Source organism: Pristis pectinata, chromosome 32 (assembly GCF_009764475.1).
Source record: "Pristis pectinata isolate sPriPec2 chromosome 32, sPriPec2.1.pri, whole genome shotgun sequence".
Lineage (NCBI taxonomy): Eukaryota > Metazoa > Chordata > Chondrichthyes > Rhinopristiformes > Pristidae > Pristis > Pristis pectinata.
The window spans coordinates 5,819,905-5,841,575 of record NC_067436.1 but is presented as its reverse complement, the minus strand read 5'-3'; the positions used below and the strand labels follow the sequence as shown (position 1 = coordinate 5,841,575).

Sequence of the window (21,671 nt, the reverse complement as noted above, 5' to 3'; positions counted from 1 at the left end):
TAGGGGGCATGTGCTATGAGGAGAGGTTGGACAAAATTGGGTTGTTTTCTCTGGAGCGGTGGAGGCTAAGGGGAGACCTGATAGAAGTTTAAAAGATTATGGGAGGCATAGATAGGGTAGACAGCCAGTATCTTTTTCCCCAGTGTCAAGATGTCTAATAACAAGGGCATGCATTTAAGGTGAGAGGGGGGTAAGTTCAAAAGAGATGAGTGGGGCAAGATTCTTACACAGAGGGTGGTGGGTGCCTGGAATGCGCTGCCAGGAGTGGTGGTGGAGGCAAATATGATGGGGGCATTTAAGAGGCTGTTAGATAGGCACATGAATGTACAGAGAATGGAGGGGCATGGACATTGTGTAGGCAGAAGGGATTATTTTAGTTAGGTGTTTAATTACTAGTTTAATTAGTTCAGCATGATATTGTGGGCTGAAGGGCCTGTTCCTGTGCTGTACTGTTCTATGTTCTAACCCTCAACTAGCTTTCAAAGGCACAAAGGAGCATGAAATAAAAACAGAAAATGCTGGAAACATTTAGCAGGTCAGACAACAACTGTGGAGGGAGGAATAGAGTTGCTCTGACAAAGGGTCTTTGGTATGAAACATTGTTTCTGTTTCCACAGATGTTGCCTGACCTGCTGAATGTTTTCAGCATTTTTGTTTTTGTTTCAGATTTCCAGCATCTACTGGTCCTTGATTTTCATGAGAGTGTGATATGTGTGATAGGAAAATGGCAAGAGGAGTAATTCACAGTGGAGTTTCCAAAATTAAATTTAACTCTGAATAAAAAATTTACCCTCAGTAATGATTAATCAATTGGATGAATAAATAACAGGATCTTTACAGCAATCCTATCTAGTTTATTATCCTTTGGTGAATGGAATCTATAGTCCTTTGCCTGTTTGTGACTCCTGACCCTCAGCAACATAGATGATTCAAGTGGATTTGGGGATGGGTAAAGAACACTGCCTTTGCTAGTGACATCCATATCTGTACAGAGAATGTTAGAAATGTTCACATTGGTACTGTGAACGTTGATGGGATGGTGTAATTTTAACCTGTATTGATTTAAGACAGGATTCCTGGTGCTACCACTGGGAGGAGGAAAGTGATATGTGTTTACTTCCTCTAACCTCAATACAAATTTACAATTTCTTCTCTCACCCCTTCCTTATCATTAAAACAAAACATTTGGTTTTGTGATTAACAGGTATATTTTTGTCGATTGAAAGTGCAGAAGAATTGAAGAGTATGTTGCTGACTTAATACAAGGGACTGATGGAAAGAAGCAGCTTTTCATCAGCGAGCTGCTGAAAAGGTGGAAGCGATCACGAGAATCACCTACTCCTGGACAAGGACAGTTATACAGAAAAAAAGATGGTATGCGCAAACTGAGTATGGAATGTAATCCTCTGAATTTTGGTTCAGTTTTAATAGCTGCAATAATAACCATGATTTTACTGCTAATTAATTGGGATTTTAATTTGGAACTTAAAGCATTCTGAACACTTTGCCTCTCCAATACTGAACTGAGGCAGCACTGCACTTGTTAGATGTAGGATTTTCAGATGAGACTTTAACTCATCTGTCCTCTTTAACAGATGCAAAAGATCCTATGGCACTAGTAGAAAAAGTACAGCACAATTTGTGTATAATGCCCATAGTAATATTTGTGTCTGAATCTTTTGCCCTGTCTTTCTGGTAATGTTGTCCTGTGATCGAGCTTGGAATAGAGTATCTGTTATGGGAGTTTGGTGTCAGGCATGTGAACAGTGTCAGGCATCAGGCCAGTCCTTCAGAGCCTCAGTGCTGGGGATGTTGGACTGTGGGAGAGGAGTTTGACATTGGTTCACTTGCTCTTTCAATGAATTGGATGATTTTGCAGGGAAAGCATTGGTGGTATCTTTGCAGTGCCTTTAGGTGCCTTTTGTAGGTGTCAGATGCATTTAGGAGCGCAGGGATCTCCTTGGCCTCCATGAGCCTTGTGCCAGGATTGAGCCTTGATTGTCCAACACTCCTTACTCAAAGCGAAGAAAGTCAAAGTCAGTTTATTGTCACATACACAAGTTCATGTATGCACAGGTTCAATGAAAAACTTACTTGCAGCAGCATTACAGGCAAATAGTATCATTTACAAGATAAACCTAAATTAAACATAATACACAATTTTACAAGAAAACACAGTTATAAAACAAAAAAAACCAAAGTCCACTTTAGTGCAATGTGGTCATGGTGTTGTTAAACTGTAGTGATTAGGGTTTTGCGGAATGGTTGAAGGGAAGTAGCTGTTCCTGAACCTGGTGGTGTGGGACTTCAGGCTTCTGTGCCTTCTGCCTGATGGTAGCTGGGAGAAGATGGCACGGCCCGGATGGTGAAGATCTTTGATGATAGATGTGCATTCTTGAGGCAGCACCTCCTGTAGATACTATCAGTGATGGGGAAGGAGCATTCTGCATGGCACTGAGAACCACGTGTCGGGAGCACACAGAAGCCCAGTATAATTAGCAGGAGTGCACTACTTCTCAAACTATCAATCTGCCTGTCCTGTCAGGCACCTCTTGCCCCATCTGTGGTAGAGTGTGGCAGGTCCCACATTGGTCTCATCAGTCACCTCAGAACACAGTGAAAGCAAGTCACCATCAATCCTGAGGGGTTACATGACAAGAAGAAAAAGTTTTATTCTTGAAAATACATTGTTAAAGTAGATTATCTGGTTAATATCATGTTTTTTGGGGAACCTGGATCTGCACAGATTGGCTGCTGCGTTTCCTAGATAACAACAGTGACTGCACTTCTGGCTGTAAAGTCTTTGAAACAACCTGAGTTGGTGAAAGGTGCGCTATCATTGCAAGTCTTTCTCTCTGTAGATGTTCCAGATTCATCAAAAGCAAGTGACCAGCTCAAGAAGTCTAAGCGGAAAGGTCGGAACAAGCAGGAGCCGCTGCCTGTTCTGAGCAACAGCCTCTTGCTGAAGAGGTTAAAACACCCATGGATCTGTTGAAGGTCAGTTTGAAGCCAAAACCCACTTTTACATTTGTTTATGCTACCAAGGAGTGTGGCGGATGTAGCAGTTCTGGATGCTCCTGGACAGCAGAGAGCAATGAATTGATGCAGAGGCACTGAGATTTGACCTGACTTTATGAGGAGTAATAAGTCATTCAGCCTCCTGAGTCTTCTCTTGATCATCAAGTAAAATTAAGTTGAGTTTATTACCATGTGCACAAGTACGGTGAGGTACAGCTGCAATGAAAAACTTGCTTGCAGCAGCATCACAGGCACTTAGGTACAGACAACACACAGAATATAAATTATACAGGACTAAAGAGAGAGGAAAAAAAAGACTGTGTAAAAACAAAACCTTAATGCAAAAAACAAAGACACAATCAGAGATAAGTCCTTAGGAGTGCAAGATGTGGTCTGTAGTGTTCCATTGCTGAGGCAGGGTTAGATTTGTGCAGGTCAATTCAAGAACCTGATGGTTGTGGGAAAGTAGCTGTTCCTGAACCCGGTGGTGTGGGACTTCAGGCTTCTGTACCTCCTGCCCGACAGTAGCAACGAGAAGAGTGCATGGCCCAGATGGTGGAATCCTTGATGATAGATGCCGCCTTCTTGAGGCAGCACCTCCTGCAGATGCTGTCAGTGGTCGGGAGGGCTGTGCCTGTGATGGACCGGGCTGTGTCCACCACTCTCTGCAGGTTCTTGTGTTCCTGTAGGTTGGAATTGCTGTTCCAGGCCGTGATGCAACCAGTCAGGATACTTTCAACAATGCCCTTCATCCATTTTCCATTTCACCTTGCTCAGATTTAAGAAAAAACTTTTGTTGGACTAACAAAAACTCCTGATTGGACTAACTCCAATGTTAAATTTGTGCCTCTTCTGTTCTCAACTCCCTTGGAGGAGGAAATTCTTGTATTACTTGCCTTTTTATCAATTTAATGATAGAGGTTTATAAGATTTATAAGAGGCATAGATAGATTAGACAGCTGGTATCTTTTTCCCAGGGTCAAAAGGGATATTACCAGAGGGCATGCATTTAAGATGAGAGGGGGTAAGTTCAAAGGAGATGTGCGGGGCAAGTTTTTTTTTACACAGAGTGGTTGGGTGCCTGGAATGCGCTGCCAAGGCGGTTGTGGAGGCAAATATGATAGAGGCGTATAAGAGGCTCTTAGATAGGCATATGAATGTGCAGGGAATGGAGGGACGTAGACATTGTGCAGGCAGAAGGGATTAGTTTAGTTAGGCATTTAATTATTAGTTTAATTAGTTTGGCGCAACATTGTGTGTTGTTCTGTGCTGTACTGTTCTGTGTTCTACAACAGCTACATCACTCCTCAACTTCACTTGCCTGCTCTGTTATACTGTCATAGAGTTGTTCAGCACAGAAACAGGTTCTTCGGCCCAACTCATTGATGCTGACCATGATGTCTATCTACAGTAATTCCATTTGCCTGCACTCGGCCCGTATCCCTCTTCTCCTTTCCTATCCAAGTGCTTGTACGAATCCTTTTAAACATTGTCTGTTAGTAGCCCCATCTAACTCCCTGTTCAAAACACCTTAAAGTCTCCTAATTTAATGTGATCTCCAAACTTGGATACTGTATACAAATCTCCTGCTGTGAAAAGTGGGTCCCTGAGGATTATCCTTTCTTGCTTGGCCCATTTCGTTATTTCCTTCATGTAGAAAGTAAAATAATGCAGCTACTTGACCTGAGTGCTTCCAACATTTTCTGGTGTATTTTCCATTCCTCTTATTCCTAAATCCTTAACCGATTATTGACCTACACTTCCCTTTGAATCTTATCACATATCGGTGTTCAGACTGACAACATATATGGGCACTCTCTTAATCTTTGCAAACCATTCAATTCGATTAGCTAAGCATGAGCCATTCCTCAGATTCATGCTGATTCTCCTTAATCAGCTCACAAGTGTACAAGTGGTCACCCACCCTTTTTCTAATTACAGTAACCTTGCAACTGATGTTAAATTGACACATCGCCAGTTGTGTTGTCCTTCCCTCCCCTTTCAAATAATAGATTGAAACTTCGTAATGGCAATTCCTGAATTCAGGGTGATTTGGCAATTTGGAAGTAACAGCTGCAATTTGCTCACTTATTCTTTCTAAATACCAACAGTGAAAACCAACTGATTCTGTAGATTTGTCCACCTAAAGTCTCATGGTTTTCTCTTTTTTATTCATTTTACCAATATCAGTTGGTCCAGTTATGAACTGTAAAGCTAATTCAGTAAATTTTCAATGATAAACTTGAGACTTTTAAATCCTTACTCTGAAATCTAATTTAAGGTTTCATGGTATCTTTTCCTTAACAATTTTCTGCTTGTCTGTCCTGAAGATGTTGACTCCACTTTGGGTTTAATTCTGCTCGCGCCATTTCAAAGCTGGCCTTCGGACTGAGTGTGACTATTCAACAGGGGAAAGCATCACAGCTACATTGGAGGTCTACTTGTGCAGTTCAAGCAGGGCCAGTGAAGGGAAGTCCAGCTTGGAAACCCTGGAGATTAAAAGTTTTTTAAATAACAGCCCGAAAGTAATTAAATATTTTATTTATACAGCACGATAACAGGCCCTTCTGGCCCAATGAGCCCACGCCTCCCGTTTAAACCCAGATTAACCTACCAACCTGTACGTCTTTGGAATGTGGGAGGAAACCGGAGCACCTGGAGGAAACCCACTGTTATGGGGACATGGAATGTACATTCTGGTGGTGGAAGAAGATTCAATCTTTCAGAAGAATATAGGATATAAATGAGGAAAAAGAGAAAATGGAGGAGTTAGGGAAAGTGGAACTAATTGAAATATTCTTCCAATGCTCTGATACAGGCACAATTTAACCAAGGGTCTCCTGGTACATTTCACTATCCTATTCTCGCCCTGATCCATGAGCGAGCAGCTTGGGCAATGGGAGCAGACCTCAGTTACTCTCATCTGCTGATTGGATTTGTGCTCTGAGGGAGCTGCCTGTTTCTCAATTTGTTAATTGATTTGCTTTATTTTCTGTGCCTTTTGACAAATTTGGCCTGATTTGGTCTGAAACTGATCTGGGTCTACGTGGTACACGCCTTTGGAAATGGAGTACCCTTGGCCCCAGTGGTTAAAGAATGCGGGTGCATTGTGGAAATCATTTTCAATTTAAAAATGACATTCCGGTGATCTACCCACTCAATCCTCTTTCCAATGTACTCCAGCACTCGTGGCATCCCTTGGATTTTGCTGAAGGGGATATTGGCAAGTCTCAGAATGTTGTTAAGCACTGCTGTTAGTTCGTAGAATGCACCCACACCTGTGTGGAGTCTCTGTGACTGAGACCCCTGTCGGCTCCTGTCCTTTGAATAATGAAAGTGATTTGCTGGAAATAATTGAATTGGAAGGAGGTTGACATTTTGTGTAATAACCATGTGCTGAGGTTGTGTATGGAGCTATGAATGATAAGTGAAGAATCAAGTGCATCAACATCTTTTTAAACCAGTGTGAAACTTTACTATCATTAAGATTCATTCCTTTGTGTGTGATACTTGATCACATGGTTGGATCTGGTATCGTCAGTTTGGAGGTGTGATAACTATTTGGTCACCTTTTCCTTGGGCCCATTTGAGAAGGTCCTTGACCTCTAAAAATCACACGCCACTTTTGCTTGTATTGTTTTAGCACTTGTGTTTATTGCTGTGGGAAGCACTAAGGAAAGGTTCTGAAGGTGCTCCAGTAGCATTATGCAAAGATTGATGCTTAACAATACATACCTTTAACCTCTACTTTTTTTTTAAAAAAGTACATCTCTATAACTCTGCGAGTCACTCAGTCAAATACAGTGCGAGTCTAAAAGTCTGGATAAAGAGTCATCTGTGACCTCTGAGTCAGGAGTTTGAGAGTTTAATTCTTACACCAGTTTTGAGCACGTAAACTCAACTCGCATTGATGGAATGCTGCACCTTTCGTTGTTTAAACACTTGTTCTGTCTGGTTTATTGTGCACTACTTCCAAAAAAAAAGTAGGGTCTTTCTAGTGTCCTGGTCAATATTTATCTTTTAATCAACATTAACAAAACTAAAGATCTGGTCATGACCTCATTACTCTCTGTGGGCAAATCATCCACTAAACTATCTACTTAACAACTATGATGATATGTAATTGGCTGTAAAAATGCCTTGGGGGAATCCTTATGTTGTGAAAGGTGCCACATAAACATAAGGCTTTTGAAGCAGTTGTCTTTGACCAATTGTGGGAAGAGAATTCAGCATCCAAATTGATGACTAACCGTTCTTTGAATGCATGATCGAGTCCGGTGGCACTTTTTGAGGCACAGTATTCTGAAAGCAAAGTACTGCAGATGTTGGAAACACTAAGCAGGTCGGGCAGCATGTGCAGAGAGAGAAACAATCAACATTTTCTGCCCTTTAATCAGATGTACTAAGCATTTCCAGCATTACTGATCTTTAATTCAAGGTGCAACATTTCCTGAGAGCTGCCTATAGTTGTAGTTTCACTGAGGGAGGGAGAGTGGGAAAATTGTGCCATCACTGTCTTACTGGTGGTAATCTAACGAACATGGCATTGACAGCTACCTATAAACAGGTGTTGCCTGTTGGCTTACGAGTTCGATAAAGGATATAAAAGTATTGAAAAACAAAGGCAAACAAAATCATTTAAATTTCTCCTTTTTTAATCGCTTAGTCTTTAACCATATCTTCTTCCAAACTTCTCTTGAAGATGAACATCTGGCAAGTGTAATCTGTCGGCAAGTTATTTACTGGGGGAGTGGAGTGGAGGAGGAGGAGGAAAGAAGTTTCCTCAAAACAATTCCTCCTGTGCCCACACTGTAAATTTTGGGGACCTTTCTGAAATTGGCCACCAGGTGGTGCAAGAATCAATTGGTGCTGAAATTCCCTCAGTGTATCGAGGAATGTGAATTCCAGGTTACAGCCTATAGGTTTTTGTGCACTTTGTAAGTAATTTACTATTACTGCTGTTCTAGCCAATTCTGCTTGGCAGCCTCCCACCCACTCGGACAAGTGAAGCATTGTTTTTGGAGTGTTTCCTTCCTCGGGCAGTCCCCTGGGGATGAGAATGAATTGCTTCCATCCCAGTTCTGAGATGGGTCGTGACCACAGTTCCTTCCACAGATGAGGCAGGAGGTGCTTGATAGGACAGGTAGTAGAAGGTGCTGCCATTCACTCCTGCCATCTTCACTTGGTTTCCATGTGCTCTTGATGGAGGACACGAGGCTATAATGCAAGACAAAGAAAATAGGAGCAGGAGAAGTCCCTTTGGCCCCTCGTCTGTTGCACCATTTATGATTGTGACTGATCTAACCCAGCCTCCTCTCCTTTTCTGTGCCAATTCCCCTTAGCTCTCAATTCCATGATCTTTCAAACATTTATCTGCTTCTCTTTAAGTACCCCCAATGATTCAGCCTCCACAACCTTCCAGAGATTCGCCACCCTCGGTGAGAAGTCTCATTTCCCTCCACCCCCCTCGTGCACCTCGATTTTAAATGACTGTCCCCTTAATTCTATATCTATGTCCCCTCATCTGAGATCCTCCTACTAGTGGAAACATCTTAACATCTACTCTGTTGTGCTGCTTCAGTATCTTGTATATTTCAGTAAGATCACCCCTCATTCTTCATAACTCCAAACATTACGGATTTAATTTCTTTAGCCATTTGTGATGGGACAAACCCATCCATCCCTGTTATCATCCTGCCTATTCATCCTTCACTTTGATTGGTCAAGTGCTTGGGATTCCAACAATATCTGGAACACACTGCCTGAAAAGGTGGTGGAATCGGATGCAATCACTACACTTGAGACGTTTAGACAGGCACTTGAGTAGGCAAGGTATGGAAGGATACAGACCTAATGCAGGCAGGTGGGGTTAGTTCAGATGGCATAGAAGTCAGCATGGATGTGGTGGGTTGAACGGTCCATTACTGTGCTGTGTGACTCTTATTTGTTGTTCCACAATGACATTGAAACACTTTTTTTTACTTTTAACCTCCCTAGTGTTTGTGGGAGCTGCCAGGTTTCTTAGATCACAGATGTAGTCCAGACGAAGATCTCGGCCCGAAGTGTCGACTGTCCGTTTCCCTCTACAGACACCATCTGATCCGCTGAGTTCCTCCAGCAGTTTGTTTTTTTTGCTCCAGATTTCAGCATCCACAGTCTCTTGTGACTCCTCCTTACTTTTGCTTCTATTTTTAACCAGGCGCAGGAGGCTAGTTCTTCATCCAAGAAGAAGACAAAATACTTGTCCCTGTACACACAAGAGGGTGAGGACAGACTCGCTGTGACCCTCCCAGGCCGCCATCCTTGTGAATGCTTAGGACAGACACACAAGCTTGTCAACAACTGCCTGGGCTGTGGCCGCATTGTCTGCGTGCAGGAAGGATCAGGACCCTGCATGTTCTGTGGACTGCTGGTGAGTGCACAGCATTCCTACCTGAAGCTCTGAGGCCCAATTTTGTCACATAGAAAACAGCAAAGAGCTAGCCTATATATTGCTAAAAGAATTCCATTCACCTCACTGAAATATCTGTTGTTTGCTCTGATTTCTGCGCTGGTTTCAATGTTCAGTTTTCCCCTTGCAATAACTAATTGACTAACTATTGATGCTGTTGATGTGCTCGTGATCTGTATCACAAAGATTTTGGATCTTGGCCAGATTACCTGATTTGGTCCAGAAATTAGTTTTTAGGAGGGAAAGAGAAAGGGGGTTGGGAGTTCCATGGTTAAGAATAAAAATTGGCCAGTTTGATAGTTAGTCATCAATCCCAGCTGTGGTACAAGCATTCCAGGTGAGTGGACTGTGATGTTGTAATGGGGACTGTGTTGCTGCTGATCACTCCTTGGCTGACGCACAGAAAAAGCCGATTGAGGGAATGCAAAGCTGTTAACACCCACTGTTCACTAGCAGCTTTCATCGGCTCCTTCAGCAGAGCAGGGAAATGATGGAGAGTGCAGGAGGAGATGAGACCCGGGGCACATCATCTGTGATCGTTTCAAATGGCAGTGCAGGCTAGAGGGGCTGAGTGGCCTACTCCTGTTTTCTTATGTTCTTGTACTACTAAGCAGAATATATCAGTTGTGTACGTACGGAGTGATATGGTAATTAGGTGCGGCAGGCTTGAGGGGCCAAGTAACCTAGTTAATTTTAATTTTTTATGTTCGTAGAACATAGAACACTACAGCGTAGTACAGGCCCTTCGGCCCACAATGTTGTGCCGACATTTTATCCTGCTCTAATATAACCATCAGACTTCCCTGGTAATTATTCTGCACTCTGCAGCATGGTTCCTTACACTTTTCCCACCTTTGTGAACAAAATTTAGAATATTTGTTTCTGCCACCTGGGGAGATTAATGATTTTATCCAAAGCAGCTTTCCCTCACAGCTACTCCTCGAACAGACCAATATAGGCCCATTCCTATTTTGCAGCACATCAAACTTCATTGTTATTGTCAGACATATTTTGTTGTTTTCAATTTTCAGATTCCGCCTTTAAATACTTGGTATCTAGAAGGAAGAGAGAACAGTTGGGATTGCACTTCTGAGTGGTTAATTGAGGGAAGTGTCTGACTGGGAAACTTGGAAGCTTGGTTTTACATGGCAAAGAGAGGCTTGATGAAAAGGGAAATCATGTCCTAATTTCCTTTTTATGTAGAGTAGTACCTGAAAAAATAAGAATAAACTAAATGTATCTCTTGTAGGTTTGCACAAAAGAGGAGCAAGAGATTCTTATCCGTGACTCAAACAAGAGTCAGAAATTGCGCAAGAAACTCATGGGGACTGCAGGTTAGTTATATATCTGATGAACTGAAATTGCTGTTCTCTGTTGGATCGATGAAAGATAGCATGCAATGGACATGCAGACCAGATGGTCCTTAGTTCAATTCTTGATCTGTTATTCTGCATTTGTCATGAAATAGACTGGGTCCTACATCAGCCTCCTGTCTTGGAAGGAAACGTTACATTGAACTTGCAGCACAGACAAGACCATTTGAGCTGATGGTTCATTGCTGGTGTCCCCAAAGCCTCTTTGTCTACCTGATTAGCATAAGCTTTAATTCCTTACACTTTCTATGTGTTTATCCAATTTCCCTTAAATACGTTTATGCAAACACTGGGGGATGTTCCACATTCTAATCATTTTCTGGTATAGAATTTACTCCTGAATTCCCAATTGAAATTATTACCAAATGTCAAATATTTATATTTTTTAGTTGGATGGTCCTGCAAATATCTGCCCTTATTACAATTTATTAAATATAGATAAGGCCCCCCAAGTTTTTGTTTCTACAGGTTTTCACCCACCTCTACTGGAAAGCAGAAGTTCACGAGTGTCAGTTGAGGACAGGCTTAGTTTGGGTCTGAAGTCATCTGTGGCGGACCAGCTTATTGCAACTCCACACTTGGCAAAATGCCCAATGTGGGAAAGAGCAGAGCCCGTAGAATTTTATTTCTTCACATTTCAAATTTTCTTACAACAGGAGGAGATTGTTTGGCCTGTCAAGTCTATGCTGGCTCTTGGAGTAATCCAGTCAATTCCATTTCCCCATTTATTTCCCTGTGACCTATTGTCTCATGATAATCAACTTCCCCCAATTCTTTTGCCATCTAATGCCAGCAGCAATTTATAGCAGGCAATTAACCTCCCAGCACTGCTCTGAGGCATTGGAGGAAACTGTAGCACCTGGAGAAAGTTCACACAGTCACAGGCACAACATGCAATCTCTGCACACAGCACTGGACAACACAGTAGACCCTGGAGCTATGGCACAGTAGACCTCCATGACCCTGGAGCTATGGCAGCTGCACTGTCACTGTGTCACCTCTCCTCTGAGTACAGCATGTGCTCTGATTAAAGGGTGCTGGCCACTTCAGGACCAAAGTTCAAATTTAGCCTTGGCCGATAGGGTGAAATGCCATCCAGGCTTGAATTGTAAAGCTCTAATTCCTTCACTTTCATCACCAAAAACAATTAAGTCAGAGTGGATTCCAGCAATTTACAGCTAAGATTTTGCTTCCACGTTGTTCTATATTTTTTCTGGGAATGGAGCATATTCTTCTTTAATCGCGCTCTCCTTTATTGCTGTAATCTCCCCCCCCCCCCCCCCCCCCCCCCCCCCCCCCCCCCCCCCCCCCCCCCCCCCCCCCCCCCCCCAGACAATTCCCCACGATAACATCATTGCTCTAAATCTGGCCTCTGCATTGCTCCACTGTTTGTGATTGCACCTTCTGCTGTCTATCCCCAACATCTGCAAATAATTTCCTGAACCTCTCGTTCTTTCTCCCCTTAAGATACTGCTTAAAACCTATCTCTTGACCAAGTAATGCCTTGCACAGCTGAGTGTAAAATTTTGTTTGCTCACAATTCTATGAAGCACCTTGGGACATCGTGCAATGCGAGAGATACTATGTAAACAACAGCTGTTATTCTACGTGTTGGGTTAGAAATAGCACCCTGACATCTGTGGTGTTTACCCAAGAGGAAAATTCTTAGTTTGACATATCTTCTGAAAGTCAGCAACTCCAAAAGTGCAGTACTAGTACAGTCAGCCTAGATTATGTGCTTGGGTGTCTGGAGTGGGGCTTGAATCCATGATCTGGATGAGCACCATCAACTGAGATATGGCTTTCAGTTGTGTTTTCTGGTATTGAACAATAATTTGGCAGTATATAATGTCATGCTCCTTATTGTGACATGAATGTTCATTAACTGTCTAAATGTTCCTCTCACTTGTTCAGTAAAGATTAGAGCCAGTGACTGGTTTCAAGCACCTATACTGGATCTTTGGGTGATACAATAGTTTCACTTGCTTGCTATAGCATTGCAGATCTTCTCCCTTCAACTATTTATCCAAGTCCTGTGAAATTTATTACTGAATCTATAAGGAGAGGTTGGCCAAACTTGGATTGTTTTCTCTGGAGTGTTGAAGGGTGACTGGATAGAAGCGTATAAAATTTTGAGAGGCGTAGATAGAGTCTTTGAAAATGTCAAATATTAGAGGGCATAGCTTTGTGAGAGGGGGAAAGTTTAAAGGAGATTTACATGGCAAGTTTTTTTGACACAAAGAGAGGTAATGGCCTGGAACACACTGTCAGGAGAGGTGGTGGAAGCAGATACGATAGTATCATTTAAGAGGCATTTAGACAAGTAGGTGAACAGGCAGAAAATGGAGGAATGTAGACCATGTGCAGGCAGATGTGCTGTTTAGATTGGCATCATGATTGGCACAAATGTTGTTGGCCAAAGGGTCTGTTCCTGTGCTGTACTGTTCTATGTTCCATCTGCCTCAAGTCAGCATTGGTTCTTTTACCAGTCAGTTTAAATCTTTCTTGTCCATTTATTGAGCTTTATGTCAAGTATTTCCTATTTCCCTTCAATGTTTTGAACTCCTCCCTTGATCTTGTCTGTTCCAAGTGCAGGTTCAGTCTGTACCATGAATAAAGTTTGTACTGTACTGGTGTGGAGTCAGTAGGTGCCAATTACTCGTTGCAGTAATGAGCTGTGTGATGTGGATTAATTCCACAGTGTGTTCATCCTGGTAAAGTGCCAAGTCTCAGCTCAATTACTCCCCATGGTGAATTGAGCATAACTGAAAGATTACTTACCTCGGCACTTAAGTTAATTCCTTGGAATGGCAGTTAATTGGCACAGTCTACACTCACTTACCCGACCTCCCTCCCCAGCTGTGGAGCTGGTTGCAGTGTCTGTCGTATTTTGTCAGTTAAATATTTCTAAAATATTTCCTAAGCATTAATAATGCCACTTCTATCAAGTATTCCAATTTTTAAGTAAAACCTGATATTTTACTGTGAAATTATTGCTTGTTCATGATGAATAGCGCTGGATGACTTGAGAAGATTGGAAGACAGTCAGTCTTGCACTTGAATGTATTTGAAAACTGTAGTGCAATGAGTTAGTCTGATCAATGCACTATGATGGTCTATTTCCTACATTTCTGAAGATGTGCAAGACTATAGTTGCTCCAGAATTTTGACCAAATGGTTTATGTGCAGGTCTACCTAATTGTCAGAGGCAACACAACTGTTTTCATCATATGCTTTGGGAATTACTAGACAGCCTATCAAGGCTGGTGTTTCACTGCAGTGGCGTGTGAACACTGCACTGTTGAAGGTGTTGCCCTTTGAATTGGATTTTGCCTTTAAGCCTGGTCTTCCCTCTTGGTTATAATTGGCCTTTTGGCACTGTAAGGCAAAAGATCCAGTGTTTCCTGACCAGATTGTCATCCCTCAGGCAACATCACTAAAACTGATGATCTGCTTATGATTGCATTGTAGTTTGTGGGAGCTTATATATGCAAATCTGCAAAAGTGTTTCTACATTACACCAGTGACTCCACTTCAAAAATGCTTCTTTGGCTTTAAGTTGCTTATGCATGATCTGAAGTTGCAAATTAGATTGAACAATGCTTTTATTACAAACTGAAAATCCCAGCCAGAACAAGGCTAGGGCTCTCCTTGTCATAGAGTAATACAGCACGGAAACAGGCCCTTCGGCCCAACTTGTCCATGCTGGGTTGTCCTCGCCTTCCACCCCACTAGCCTCCACATTGAATGTCCACATCCACTCCATATTCAATCCATATTTTCCACAACTGTCAATGGGATTCCACCACCAGTAAAAATCTTCAAGTTATTTTTCACCAAAGGCTTTTATTAAGTATATCAGCAGATACTAAAATGCCTCATGAAAAACTTGTTAGCTTAGCATTTCTGGTGATGATTTTTTGTTTAAGGCTCCTTGGTCAGTCACCAAACACAGGACTCCACTTGTACACTGTAATGGCATCAACCTGTTTCAAATGTTCTGCTGTGGATACGTAATGAAGGAGGAATTTGAAACCTGTTGGATATTTGTAGGTCCAGATATGTCTGGGAATCCTGATACCTCTGAGAGGGACCTGCTGCCCCATCAGGAAGTGGTTCTGAAGGCTGGTCTGGAGAAAGCCATTAAACACAAAGACAAGCTATTGGAATATGACAAAACCAGGTAAGAGGAAGAGCACAACAGTATCTCTGACTCATTGAGTAAATCGAATCAAAACTATGGATAAACACCTGCAAGTGTCGCAACTAACTGCGCAATCTGACATTCTCATACTAGTTTTGTGACTATGACGCTATGCAGAGGATCATAAAAATGCAATCTGGTTAATAGTCTAGGTATTAAAACTTCTGTTACTTAAGAGATCCGGTGGTTAGGCATCTGGAGTATTTGGTCAGTTCTAGTCATTGTATCTAATTTGGATGTACTGGCCTTTGAAGATGTGCGGCAAAGATTCATTAGAATTACACTGGGGCTGAAAGGGATAAACCACGAGGAGAGGTTGCATAAATTCGACGTATTCCCTTGAGCCTAGAAAAACAATGGTGGTCTAACTGAGGTATTAGAAATAATTAAAAGATTTGACAGAATGTACAAGAGACAAACCAGATTCTCTGTGAGACTTCCAGTACAAGGCAGTATGCACTTAGAATTGGATGTTCGTGACTGATGTTAGAAAGCATTTCTTCATAGGAAAGGTATTGGTGAAAGCTCTTTAGTTGAGATCAATCAATTATTTAAAAATCTCACTAAAAAATCTTTGTTATGTGTATGTATTAAAGGATATGGAACCAGGTTGGAATTAAGATGTTCATCCATCATTAATGTAATTAAATAATGAAATCATTTTGTATGGTGAACATTCTAGTCCTGTTCGATGTTCAACATTTGGAGTGAACATTAATTCTGGTAACAAGCCTTTACAATGGATAACTAGTGCAGTCAGCCTGGTTATTGGAAGTGGCTGAGCATTATGCATTTTCTGAGCAGCGAGTTTAACTTGTTGGTGCATAGATTCCCTATGTTATGCCTGTCTCCCAAAACTCTCACTTGCCTCCTCTGTAATGGTAGCAGAACAGTTTGTTTTGTTCATAAGCAACTCATTGTCTCTGTATAGTGAATGTGCATTTTCCACCCCTGCTGTAATCTTAAAAAAACCATCAGAAAACACCGGAAGCACTCAGCGAGCCAAGGAGGGAGGAGAGTCAATGTTTCAGGTCAAGGACTCTCCATCACAATGTAAAATTCAAACACGTCTTAAGTTGCAGAAAGGGGAGGGGTAGAGAAAATGGAAGGAATGCCTGTGATAGGGTGCAGACCAAAGTTGTCATGGTAATGGTTACTGACCAAAGTATTGGTTTATTATTGTCACTTGTACCAAGGTACAGTGAAAAACTTGTCTTGCATACCGTTCGTACAGGTCAATTCATTACATAGTGCATTGAGGTAGTACAAGGTAAAAGTAATAACAGAATACAGAGTAAAGTGTCACAACTACAGAGGAAGTGCATTGCAGGTAGACAATAAGGTGCAAGGTCACAACAAGGTAGATTGTGAGGTCAAGAGTCCATCTCATCGTTTAAGGGAACTGTTCAATAGTCTAATCACAGTGGGATAGAAGCTGTCCTTGAGCCTGGTGGTATGTACTCTCAGGCTTCTGTATCTTCTGCCTGATGGGAGAGGGGAGAAGAAAGAATGACCTGCGTAGGTGGTGTCTTTGTCTATACCTCTCGCTGCATTGGTGAAGCAGCCAGCATAATCAGAGTCCAAGGAGGGGAGGCCGGTTTCCGTGATGCACTGGGCTGTGTCCACAATTCTCTGCAGTTTCTTGCGGTCCCAGGCAGAGCAGTTGCCGTACCAAGCCGTGATGCCTCCAGATAGGATGCTTTCTATGGTGCATTGATAAAAGTTGGTGAGTATCAAAGGGAACATGCCAAGTTTGTTTAACCTCCTGAGGAAGTAGAGGTGCTGGTGAGCTTTCTTGGCTGTGGTTGGATCAGGACAGGCTGTTGGTGATGTTCACTCCTAGGAGCTTGAAGCTCTCAATCTCCTCGACTTCAGCACTGTTGATGTGAACAAGTGTATGTACACCGTCCCCCACCTCCCTGAAGTCGATGACCAGCTGTTTTGTTTTGCTGACATTGAGGGAAAGGCTGTTGTCATGACACCATGTCACTCAGCTCTCTATCTCCTTCCTGTACTCCAACTCATCATTATTTGAGGTACGACCCACTACGGTGGTATCATCTGCAAACTTGTAGATGGAGTTAGAGCAGAATCTGGCCACACAGTCATGAGTATATAGGGAGTGGAGTGGAGTAGAGTAGAGAGCAGTCTTGAAGGAGCCTAAGAGGAGGAAAATAAGAAAGAAATTGAATCTGAAAAGTACTACCATATCTGTGGGGAGAGAGAAATAAAAGGTGATTATCGGATATTGTTAAATTCAATATGAAGTCTGAAGGTGGTGACATGCCCCTGTGGATGTTGATCTGCTGTTCCTCAAGCTTGTTTTGGGCCTTGTAGGAGGAATATGGGAGGCAGAAGAAATAAGGATTAGAGTGGGAGTGGAATAAAGTGACAGGTGACTGGAGGCTCAGGGTTGCCATTGCAGACAGAACAGAGGCATTCTGCAGAGCAGTCATCCAATCTGCATTTGGCTTCTGCACTGCAGATGAGTGAACGTTGTGAGCATCGAATGCCACACACTAACTTGGAAGAGTTGCAACTGTTTCACCTGGAATCCAAGTCAACACCTAAGTAAAAGTTCGGTTCCCTGGATGGTGGGAAAAGGGGCAAAGGTAGATTAATCTGCTGTTGTCTTGTTGCCTTCCCTGTTTCTCCTTGGGGTTGTACAGTGGCACAGATAATAGAGCTACTGCCTCACAGCTCCAGCGACTTGAGTTCAAACCAGACCTCCGGTGCCGTCTGTGCGGTGTTTGCATGTTCTCCCTGTGGCTGCATGGGTTTCCTCCAGGTGCTCCAGTATCCTCCCACATCCCAGAACCATGTGGGGTCGGTAGGTTAATTATCCTGTAAGTTACTCTGAGTGCATAAATGAGTGGTAAAAGCAGGGGAATTGATGGAAATGTTGGGAGAGTATGAGGTTTGTTAATGTAGGATTAGTGTAAATGGGTGCTTGATGGTTGGCACAGACCTGATGGGCTGAAAGGCCTGTTTCCATGCTGTATCACTCTGACTCTGTTTTTTCAAGCTCCCAGGCTGTGGTTCCATTCCCAGACTGAGTGCATTCACACAGAAGGGCACCCAATCAAGTGCTTTATAAAATCAACTTGCTTAAAAGTGGGTCATCTCCACTATTTTACGTTGAGCTGTTTTGAGAGGTTCTTGTAAACTTAGAATTATAGAGTTGTACAGCACTGACACAGGCCCTCCGGTCCATGCCTCCTGTTGTATCTGCCTACTCTTATCCCATTTTCCTCCATCAGGTATGTAGCCTTCTGTGCCTTGGCGATTTAAGTATCTATCTCGGTGCTGCTTAAATATGAGAGCTATCTGCCTCCACCACCTCTTCAGCCAGTGTATTCAGACTCCAAAAATTCCCCCTCAGATCCCCCCTGAACCTCCGACCTCTCACCTTAAACCTATGCCCTCTTGTCTTAGACACACCCCCAAGGGAAAATGATTTTTACTATCCACCCTATCTATCCCCCTCATAATATTACAAATCTCGATCAGGTCCCCCCTCAGCCTCCTCCGCTCCAGGGAAAACAAGCCCACTCTCTCCAGACTCTCCCTATAAATGCAATGCCCCAGTCCAGGCAACATCCCGGTCAATCTGCTCTGCACCCTCTCCAATGCAACCATGTCCTAACCATAGTGTAGTGACCAGAACTGCAAACAGAAGTCCAGGTATGGCCTAACCAATGTTTTATAAAGTTTTAACCCAATGTCCCAGCTCTTGTATTCTCTGCCACAACCAATGTGGACAAGCGTCTGTTATCCAGACACAAGAGACTACAGATGCTGGAAAGTGGAGCAAAAAAAATTGCTGGAGGATCTCAGTAAGTTGAGCAGCATCTGTGGGGAGGGGAAAGGAATTGATGACTCAAGCATTTTATGCCTTCACCATCTTGTCACCTGTGCTTCCACTTTCAGCAATCAATGACTTGTACCCCAAAGTCCCTTTGTTCATCAACTCTTCCTTGGGCCCTACCATTTATGTGTACGTGCTGCTCTTGTTTCCATTTCTAAAATCTATCGTCTTGCATTTGTCAGGATTAAATTCCATTTGCCACTGCTCTGCCCAACTTTCAAGCTGACGTGTATCATGCTGTAACCTTAAACAACCTTTCTCCCTATCCACAACGCCACCAATTTTCATATCATCTCCAAATTCAACCTCACTTCTCTTGTCTGGTGAGAGAAATTGATAGAATGCTTTTCAGAAGTGCTAATGATTCATCAGGCTTTGTGTGTGAAAGTGTCTCATCACATCCCCACTGTTTTACTGGGTTTTTCCCCCCAGTAGGTTTAAGGTTGAGGAAACAGATCTGCTTCCAAACTGTGTTTGTTGTCTGCTGAGGAGGAATTGGTGATGTTTAATCCTAGAGTTGTCAACGAACAGCTGTTTCCAGGATAAAGGGTGGACTGGCAAATGTGTTGGGGGCTTGGCCAGGAATAAAAGATTGTATTTGTATAGCACCTCTTTACATAATAAAACAGCTCAAGGAGCACCATCAAACCAAATTTGGTGATGAACCATATATATTAGCTTAGTTAAATGGCTTTAAGGGGAATCTTAAAGGTAAAGAGAGAGAGGGGAAAAATGAGAGGAAGACTATTTTAAATAGGGGGTGGGGTTACTCCAGTTTTCAAAGGTAACAGGAGACATTCACCAATGGTGGATTGATGGAAGTTGGGTGTGCTGAGAGAAGAGAATCTGAGGGCTGAAGGGGATACTGTAATGGGGAAGGGTGAGACCATGGAGGGAGTTGAGAGCAAGGATGAGAATTTTCATGGATGGATCCCGCATAGAACACAGGTAGAACACAGCACTGAAATTGACTTGGGCTGAGGGTTGTCCCTGTGTGCTCCTGGTTACATTAGCAGTTACTTAAAAAATTGTAAGGTGAATCCTGCTCAACTAACAGGATCCTTTCTGCTCTTCCAGCGCTCGTCGCACCCAGGTCATTGATGATGAGTCTGATTACTTTGCGGCAGACACCAACCAATGGCTCTCCAAACAGGAGCGAGATGCATTGCGCAAGAAAGATGAAGAATTGAGGGAGCTGCGGCATGCATCCCGTCGGACAAAAATGATCACAATAGACTTTGCTGGAAGGCAAGTCTTTGAGGAACAAGGATCATTGGATCAGTACTACAGCAGGTTTGTGTGGAACTATTTAGAAACTTTCAGGAGCTTTTGAGAAGCAACTGCATTGGTGGACTGGAGTTAGAATAACAGACAGAATCATTGTGTCACAGGAGGAGGTCGTTTGGCACATTGAGTGCTTCCCTGAAGGACATTGATGAACCAGATTGATTTTACAGACATGGTGGACTGATGGGCCTGTTAATGTACTGTAGGACTTTCTTTGACTTTGTAATGCACTAGGAGTTTAGCAAGTGTGGCCTGTGAATTAGGAATATCTCGGGTTGTACCTCTCTTTGTGTCTTAACAGCTGGGGAGGAAGCAGCCAGGCGTAAATTGTGTTGAGAGCTCTTGGCAAGGAATTTAGAAGTTAATCGTGCTATCCATTCCTGACCTCAAACAGGTAACCCAACAGTATTGTGGATGTTGAAGACAGGGTTGAACTTGGCTAGGGTGCCTTACACTAAATTATCATTCCTTCTGGGCTAGAATGGGATGGAGAGTAGTAATTCATTTGGGAAAGAACTAATGTTATGATAAAATTCTTGGTCTGAGCCACCTGTTGATTTATTTTCTTCCTATCTTGATTTATACGTCAGTGAGAGATCTGTTGCAAAACTGTGGTCCTGGAGCATAAAGGTAGATTGTGCATGGTCACTGTGAATATCACAATTTCTGCGTCCCAAAACCGAAAAGAATGAGCACATTTTTGTTAACCCCACCTAGGATCAAACTTGCACAACAGGAGGTTAACTAAGGAGCGAAGTTGCAAGCGGAATCACCAGGCAACTTGTGTACAAATTTTCACCAGTCTTTCAATTGAAGTCTGCAGCAATGTCAAAAAAAAATTGTATCATAGCAATGCACCCTTGGATGCACAAAGTAATTGCAAGTTCAAAAGGTTCTGTGAAGAGTAATGGTGAGCCATTTGGTTGATTGAATCTCAGAGCATTCAGTTGCCTAACCAGACATTTTAGCTGTTAGCTGGATTACCAGATAAAATCCTCGAGGGGGATCAAAGGTAGGTGACTCATTCATGGTGTGTGATCACTTGTTCAAATAAAAAGGAGTGCATTGAACTGACAGTAACATACGTTTCAACCTCTGATGGACTGGTGACCCATTGATTATACTACTTGTTACAGGGTGATGAGATTTAGAGCTGATTCACAGAGATTTTTTGGTATTTAGAGCATGTATCGATTTCAATGACCGCAGGTCTGGGACGGTTACTCAATTTTAGACTGCAATAGTTTGAGATGATATCATCTGTAATTCTTTCACAGGAAGCTGAGCAATCACAGTGACAGTTCTTGTTCTAAAAGAGTATATATTTGCAAACTCTTGCTATTCATTCTCGAGATACCAGTGCAGTGGAATTGGTTTCCATTGTATTTCAGATATGATTGAATAACACTGGAGTGCAAGTAAACAGCTACCAATTTGTTGCTGCTTGTGAATACATTTTACAAATCCAAG

General features: G+C 42.6%; 1 protein-coding gene across 1 annotated transcript in view; it reads left to right on the top strand.

Moving 5' to 3' along the window:
* Positions 1-21,671, top strand: part of trip4 (thyroid hormone receptor interactor 4) — a 96,668-nt gene that overhangs the window by 4,944 nt on the left and 70,053 nt on the right. The window contains 7 exon segments of the mRNA XM_052042576.1: positions 1,205-1,374; positions 2,862-2,945; positions 2,948-2,997; positions 9,218-9,430; positions 10,719-10,803; positions 14,896-15,025; positions 19,992-20,207. Coding sequence (XP_051898536.1) covers positions 1,205-1,374; positions 2,862-2,945; positions 2,948-2,997; positions 9,218-9,430; positions 10,719-10,803; positions 14,896-15,025; positions 19,992-20,207 — 948 coding nt within the window.